The 8019-nt window shown below is 34.1% G+C and overlaps 1 protein-coding gene across 4 annotated transcripts; it reads right to left on the minus strand.

The window, feature by feature from the left end:
• Positions 1 to 1456: 1456 nt before the first annotated feature.
• LOC114291094 (UDP-D-apiose/UDP-D-xylose synthase 2) lies at positions 1457 to 7275 on the minus strand. Of its 4 annotated transcripts, none has more exons than XM_082906230.1 (10): positions 6668 to 7275; positions 6241 to 6333; positions 5963 to 6070; positions 3316 to 3430; positions 3096 to 3229; positions 2906 to 3007; positions 2730 to 2822; positions 2514 to 2649; positions 2267 to 2416; positions 1457 to 1737 (listed from the first exon to the last, which is right to left on the minus strand). In XM_082906230.1, the coding sequence occupies exons 1-9, from the start codon at positions 6938 to 6940 to the stop codon at positions 2301 to 2303; spliced, it is 1170 nt and encodes a 389-aa protein (XP_082762356.1). In that variant the 5' UTR covers positions 6941 to 7275; the 3' UTR covers positions 1457 to 1737; positions 2267 to 2300. The 4 variants fall into 4 exon arrangements, with proteins under 4 accessions (XP_082762356.1, XP_028090927.1, XP_082762355.1 ...); XM_028235126.2 differs by lacking the exon at positions 1457 to 1737 and adding an exon at positions 1854 to 2085; XM_082906229.1 differs by lacking the exon at positions 1457 to 1737 and adding an exon at positions 1854 to 2163.
• Between the last annotated feature and the right edge of the window lie 744 nt (positions 7276 to 8019).

The raw sequence follows: 8019 nt of genomic DNA on the forward strand, positions 1-8019 counted from the left end.
ATTTCTTTTCTTTTCTTTTCTTTTCTTTTCTTTCCTACCTTCCCAAACATACCTTCCCAAACATAGTGTTAACTTCTACAACTAGTCACTTATTGCAATTGTCGCTTACCAGCTCTCCTTCTCCTCACCATCTTAAACTAGCCAATAGCCACTCATTGCAACTACCGCTTAGTGGCTCCCCTTCCTCATCTCTTTGAGAGTAGATTAGATGTATTAATGTTGTGTTTGGTTGGGTGATTTGAAGAGGAATTTGGAAAGGGAAAGGGAAAAGGTGTGTGCAACTAGGTGAAATGTAGGTATATTTTATTCACATTTCACCTAACTTTTCCATTTTCCTTTCCAAATCCTTCTTCAAATCTCTCAACCAAACACAGCATAAGTGTATTTGAACTCCTCCACAAAACAAAGGAAAGAAAATATATATATATATATATATTGTGCTGTTTAATGAAGTTCTAATATTTTTACGCTTAATTATCATATCATGGCAAGCAGGGCAACGCCCGTAACTCTGCTGGGTTTGAATCATATCAGACCTTATAAGCCCATTGATAATTTCCTACTTCATAATGGGATCTACTATTAGTTACAGGGAATGCAACTCAGTCATGCTCAGTTCACCCTCTAAAATTTGAACATTTAGATTATATAATTTTAAATTTAGATTGAAACTAAACTAAAGTTATAGCTTGGCACATAGCTCAAACTATATTTCTTATTTATGTTCCATGATTGCTATTTTTAACATTTTTTTATTAAAAAAAATAATTCAAAACAACGCAAGTGTTGAACTCAAGATAATATTTTGGGTTGAATTTAGGTAATCCAAATTTAGCCCAATTTCTTTGAAATGTATACTTTCTTTGATTTGGGGTCCAATGTCAACAATAGTAGCCTCTCTCTCTCTCTCTCTCTCTCTCTCTCTCTCTCTCTCTCTGTATTTCAAACGTAATATTACCAAAAAGAGTACCATCCAAGCTTAAACAAGACTTCCAAAATTACCCTAAAAATATTGCAACCTATGATACAAATGATGCTAATGTCATGAACATATTAGTTGATTCGATGCTATTTACGCTGGTGCATTGATCATCAACTAATATGATATGATCTCTCCCCACGCATATGCAAAATAAACGTTTTGGTTTATGCTACTGCACTGCATGGATGCTTGCTTCATAGAAAGCTGAACACAATTTTAAAGAAACAAGCGATGAAGTTGGATGTGATTCCATGACCTGATAAAATTGACTACTGTTTCACAATTTCAATAATTATTGTCAACCAATAACAATTTTTGCGTATTAGTTCTAAACTTTAAAATGTTTTACCATAATTTTCTCATATTACCATTTTTTTTTTTTTAATCAAGATTCACAAACAGAAAATAAATAAACAAACAAGACATTATTTTTGCGAATTACTTGATCATAAAAAGTAAGTAGCTCCAAAAAAGTAATTAGCAAGTCCATCCTCATAGATGATGCTTTTATTAAACTATGTCCATTGATCAACCATGACATATAAAACGAGACGCGGGAGGTTTAGTAATAGACAAGAGATGGTTTCCAGCTTATCCCCCACTTGCTTGCAAGAATACAGCTTTCCAACCTAACATTATTCTTACTCAAATTTTCCTTGCCCCGTGTGTAGGGTTTTCTTTCCCTCAGAGAATTGACCATAGACATTTTTTCCCCAGTGAATTGATTTACTTGTGTCCTCAAAAACAATCGATGACTTCATTAAAACAGTAAAGAAACGCCGTAAACACACGCAACAAAAATAATAAATTACAAAAACAAAAACAAGAACAAAACAAAACAAAAAAATAAAAATAAAAATAAAAGCCTGGATTGGTCAAACAAATAATACAACATACTCATTTAAGGAGAACCAAAATAGATGAATTATACAAATCCCTCCATGAAGGAACACATCAGGCTTTCTTTATATAGTGCCCCCCAAAGTAATCATAGCCAACACTATCTAAAAGAGTACTAACATCAACAATATGATATAATTCCCCTAATAGTCTACAGTCTTCTCAAGATAACAGCATTACCAATTCCTGAGCAACCGCGAACACTATTGGCCCACACACGCACATCACAGGAAAGACCCCAAAAAAATTTAGTATATATGAGAACCAACCATCTAGTTATACTTTCCTCGAAAAAAAAAAAAAAAACCATCTAGTTATATATTTAATAACTCGTCAGAAAGAATTGAAACGAACTGCCAAATAGTAACCTAACTCAGAAACTACCTTCTGCATTGCAACTCAGCAATGTTTATTTCCTTTAGCTGGATGCAACTGGCTTTGAAGTGGCCTGTTTTATGGCCTCAGCATACGTCCTGTGTTGATAAGTAAGGGTAGATTCAAGCAAGTCCCAAAGTGATGTCTTAGGATTCCAACCTGGTACTCCCACAAAACCAAACTCTTGTCAGAATGTTCTCAACCCTCAAAATATAATCAAAAGAATTACTAGGTGAATGGAAGAAGACAATAATACCGAGTTGTCTGTTGATTATGGTCATATCTGGAATCCTCTTGTCACTGTCATCATACCCTACACCATAGAATTCTTTGGAGCTTACATCGATGGTGGGTACTTCCAGAGGGGCTTCAGCACTCACCTTTGAATAAACCTGTCAAATGCAAGAATAATATTGTGAGAAATAATACAAAAACAAACAATGGGCATGGGCATTGCCACTACAAAATTCACCTTGGTCATCATTTCAGCAAGTTGCCTGACAGTAACTTCATTGTTAGGATTGCCCACATTGAATATATGCCCGTTAGCCCTGGCTGGATTTTCCTGAGAAAGAAGAACACACCACTAAACTACTATTTCTGGAAACAAACATGAAATAAAAAATATAGGGAAGGGCAGTAACGCACAATCATCAGCAGAACAGCTTCAATAGCATCCTTGATATAAACAAAGGTTCTCTGTGATTGGCCACCATCCACAAGTTTGAGTGGCTCACGTCTAAGAAGATTCTGCAGCAGAAGATAGAAAGATTACAATGTTAAGGATACTGAAGAATACAAATGCATGTCTCAAATTGTTAGAAGGAATTGAACTAACATTACTAAAGCATGCCAGAACCCTTGGAACACCCTCACTGGGACCATCGATGCCGGGAATGAAATCCATCCTAGGACCAATCCAGTTGAAAGGTCTCACGATAGTGAATTCAAGACCGTTCTCCGCACCCTCAGCTGTGACCATATAAAAAAGAGGTGAACAAAAATACACTTGAAGGAACCTTTTAACCAGCAAGAGAGCAGCACACAAGAATACTCACCATAGACCAGCCTCTCAATCAATTGCTTTGCACAAGCATAGGACCACCTCTGCTTCTCAATAGGACCAAAAATGCAGGGAGATTCATCTTCCTTAAGAACATAATAAGCAGGATCCTGATCCATGATAAACATAAGGCAAACAGGCTTAAATTAGATAGAGACAAACGAAGTAATGACAATTTTGAGGAAATTTACGACTAATTCATTCGGTGTCCTAAAACTGCAAAGACAAATATATACTTATCCAAATCAGTAAAACATAAACTTCAATCACAAAAATTTCCTTTCACAAGTGCAACACAATTTTCAAACACTATCATGATCCAAACAAAATTTGCAATTTAATCTAAAAGATGTTGTGTCCAAAAAAATCTAAAAGATGCCGAGTACACCATATTTTCATAAACACAAATATCCAGTATTTAAAAAAACTCCCACAAAGCAGACCAAAATCCCCCAATAAGAATTGAACTTGACAACAAATTATAACCACCCCAAAAAAGGGATAATGAGTTCAGACAATTAGGTTTGAATGAGGATCTATTCATCACATTGAAGCAAAAGTATTCTAAAGGGGCATTTATTCATAAATCCATTTTCACCTACTTATGTTTCACTCGGTCCAAATTATTTTTTTATGTTTCAATAAATCCTATGAGTGACGTAGTTATCAAAATACTCATAATAATAGGCTGAAGTGCGTATTAATGTTCACATTGACAATGTTAATGTTCCTTGATGTGAACATTCACCCTGTCAAATTTATTTAATGTGAATGTTCACATCACCAAGTTGTCAAGGGTTCAAAAAATATTTGTAAGGGTAAAATTGTCCATAAAATACCTTAAATAAGAGAATTAGGATTTGGTTGATCAAATATCCAAAATAATAGAACTTATTGGAATACATACAATAATATCTTATGAATTAATTGGAATACAAGTACTTAAAACTATATTTTCTAATAAATTTCTCTATTCCAAATAACCAGAGAGATTGACTAAGAAAAATAAAATAAAATGAATACAATATACTAACACATGAGATAGTGAACTCTCTCTCTCTCTCCTTTCTTTTTTTAAAATTATTTTTCTCTTCTCCTAGCACTTTATTTGGTTATCAAAAGAAAATTTCATAGAGTAAATAAGCATGAAAGTACTTCAATTACCAGTAATGTTAAATGATGTTGACATGAAGATTGCATCAGTAAAGCATTAAGAAATCCTAAAACTGTTAAGCCTTTAAATATGTGAAGAATATTCAAATATACATGCCACACAAGAGGCACATGATTACAATAGTTGAACAAATAGATTAATTGACATTCCAATCTATATCTAAGGAATCAAAGGTGTGGGCCTGTTCAAAGGTCAAACCTCCTTTCAACTCCAAATCTTAATATAGAAGAATATGTATCAAAAAGTTGTGCAAATGCACGTGGACATGTTCTGAATATCTAAAGATATTGCATATGGTATATTGGCACCCACCATTTGATTGTCCCATTTAGTAGATGAAGCTAACATGAAGCAATTGACTCAATATCATTAACTGGAACAGCACTTTACTAAAAGCATGCTCAAAACTTTTTCAAGATGGCATGCAAGTCAATCAAATACTAAACCAAACAGATTAAGTACACTTGATCTACTGAATGGAGCACATAAAAAAGCGTGATAAGACTACTTTCCTATTTAAAATTGGTATGTTAAGGTTCCATTAGTAACAGAGAAGAGAAAACTCGTGCTCACTACAATCTGTCAGCAATTTAATTTAATTCTGGCCCACACAAGGGAAGAAAGCAAAAAAACAAAAAAGGCTTGCAATTTAATGGAGATCCACAACTTCGCTACCCACAATGAAATTGAGGTATTCACCTTGAGAAAGAAAAAGAGCCTAAAAAGCATAAAGCTCAAAAGGAGAACAAGAAGATTTTTTAGAAAACAAGAAACACCTACACGGAGACAGGACATGGCAAGAACATGCCGACATTAAAATTTTCAAAAAAAATGTATACAACACGTAGGAGGCAAGTAAAAAATATATGATTTTATAAATTTATAATATATCCTATATATAGGGCATAGATAATTATGACATCATATACATAAATATTTAAGTCAAAAATAATTTTTAAAAAATCTTAAAGAGAAGAATAGGTACTAATTTATATTATTTTTGTTTTGTCATTGATTTTCAAATTATTTTTTTGAAACTTGTAATATGTTTTACAACAATGCTAGAGGGCCACAATTGTGGCCCTCAAACATTTTCCTATGTTCTATATGTATCCAAGTGTTGTTGAGATGTGTTTGAGAAGAGTATTGTGTCACGTCTGCGTCAGAAGGATGCTTCTTAGCAAAGATTTGTCCAAGTATTGATGCTTTTCTTAAAATTTTATCGTGTTCATAAACTACACTAGGACTAACAATCAGACTTTCTAGCTCCAGATCAAATGGCTGGCAGTTCATCCAACAACCAAAATATTTAAATTAAATAAAAATGATTATTAAAAAAAAAAATGAACACACAAGTGACTAAAACATGATAATATTATTAACTAAAAGCATAGATCTGGTTTCTATGTAAACAATGAAAGTGGTATAGAAAATAGACAATAATAGAAAATAGAAAGTGAAGACTCACCAGCCGCAGAGGGCTTTCTTTAGGAAGAAAGCTTCCAACTGTTTTCCCATAGACTTCACAAGTAGAGAAGTGAATAAGACGCTTGTTGTTTTCCGAACAGTACTTAACCTAATCCATACCAAAAATGCACATCAATTTCAATCAATCTCAACAACAAAAACCCAAAATTTTATGAACAGAGAGATAACACAAATGTCAACAATCACCAACAATTCACATCAAAACACATCAATTTCATTCAGATTCGAAGATCAACAACAAGAATCCATAATGCGTACCACGGGGAGAGCATCAATGAAATTGCTGTAAATTGTATCGAGAGGACGCGTATTGTAATCCGCTGGAGTACAGATCGCCGCTAGATTTATAGTCTACATAACAAAAAGCAGTAAGATTTATCACAATCACAAATTGCATTGAACTAGATCGTATTGTAACAATATTACATAAATACAAATATAAATATAGAGAGAAATTTAACAGATATCAATCTTGAAACGCACAATTAAACAACTAGAGAATGAATTATAGAGACATAATATGCTTGTAAGTTTCAAGAAGCTAGGTATAAATCCAGAAGAATCTAAATTCACAATAAAGATTAAAAAAACGCTTAAAACAAGAATAAAATATGACAAATGAGAGAGAGAGAGAGAGAGAGAGAGAGAGGAGGAAAAAAACAAAAGAGAAATCGCGAGAGAGTACCAGATCCGCCATCTTGATGAGGCCTTCGAGCCGAGAATCGTTCTTGATGTTGATGCGGTGGAACTGGATGCGATCGGCCCAGGGAAGCGAAGCAGGTTCGAGAAGGTGCTTGATCTTGTCGTTGTAAACATCCACCGCCAACACCTTGTGTGGAGTCTCGGACATCAGCTTCTCACACAGGTGAGAACCAATGAACCCTCCGGCACCAATCATACACATCGTTATCGGCTTGATTGGATTTCCGTCCAGATCTACTCTCGCTGCCGACGCCATTCTCTCTCTCTCTCTCTCTCTCTCTCTCTCCCTCCAAGCTTTCTCTCTCTAAAATTGCCCTTGCTTTCTCTCACTATATGGAGAATAGGGTCTCCTCCTTTCTTTCTCTCTCTAGATTTAGACAGTGGCTTCGTCGGAGGAAATGGAATATTTGGGTGGAGAGGAGAGAGGGGGAAGGTATTTAAAGCAAGAAAAGGAGGGAGAGTAGAGGCTCTGAGAGCCTGTCCCTACAACACTCATTTTCTGTGAATAATTTTAGACATACTCTCTCGAGTACGTAAAATGTTTTTTACTCGCTTGAATGTGACTGACTGCTCATGTACGCTGACTACTTTGGTGTACTCTGGGGGGGCGGGGTGACCACCGGATTATTTTTGGCGATGGATCGTATGATTTGGGTGCAATTCGGGTGGGTTTGGTGGGGTTAGAAGTTTGTCCAAGCTCTGTTTAAATTGTGTTGAAACTTATTTAAACTCGTCCAAGTTTGAATTGTAATTTGAGATTGTTTGTTCAAATCCGACTCGAGTTAAATTCAAGTTGTCTGAATTATAAATGAATTTCATTTTTTTTTGTGTAGCTACATTATTAAATTATTAAAATTTGACTCTATTTATAATTTTTTTTTATATAGTAAATCATTAATATCATCAAAATAAATAATTTATATAATGTAAGAGATATGTCATTATAGTAGTCCTTACAATTTATGAATATAAAAAAAAAAAAAAAAAGTAAGATTTTATATTATTTGTATATATAATATATATTTAATATGATTTAATAATATAAATTACTTTAATATCATGTAATGGCTAATAATTTATATGTATATTTAATATTTTTATATATCTATATATGTATAATTCGGGTTTCGGATTGCTCGAGTTGTTTAACGTCTTTGCCCAAGCCTGCTTAAATTTAATTCGAGCTTCTGAATTTTTGACCAAACCCGTACCGAATTTAAAAATATTTTGTCCAAGCTCTAAAAAAAATTCGGGCTGCGCTCGAGTTGCTTTGGTTGAACCCGTCTAAGTTGCACCCCTACGTATGATTGATGTGGAAGAAGATAAATCTGTCTG

Source organism: Camellia sinensis, chromosome 14 (assembly GCF_055761805.1).
Source record: "Camellia sinensis isolate YWXY chromosome 14, ASM5576180v1, whole genome shotgun sequence".
Lineage (NCBI taxonomy): Eukaryota > Viridiplantae > Streptophyta > Magnoliopsida > Ericales > Theaceae > Camellia > Camellia sinensis.

Excerpts from the sequence above, each read along its gene's own strand:
- LOC114291094 (XM_082906230.1), bottom strand. The coding sequence starts at position 6,940 with ATGGCGTCGGCAGCGAGAGTAGATCTGGACGGAAATCCAATCAAGCCG. Across the intron at positions 3,431-5,962 it reads AAGAAAGCCCTCTGCGGCTG|GATCCTGCTTATTATGTTCT; the intron begins GTGAGTCTTCAC and ends ATCATGGATCAG. Across the intron at positions 2,417-2,513 it reads CATAATCAACAGACAACTCG|GTTGGAATCCTAAGACATCA; the intron begins GTATTATTGTCT and ends TGGGAGTACCAG.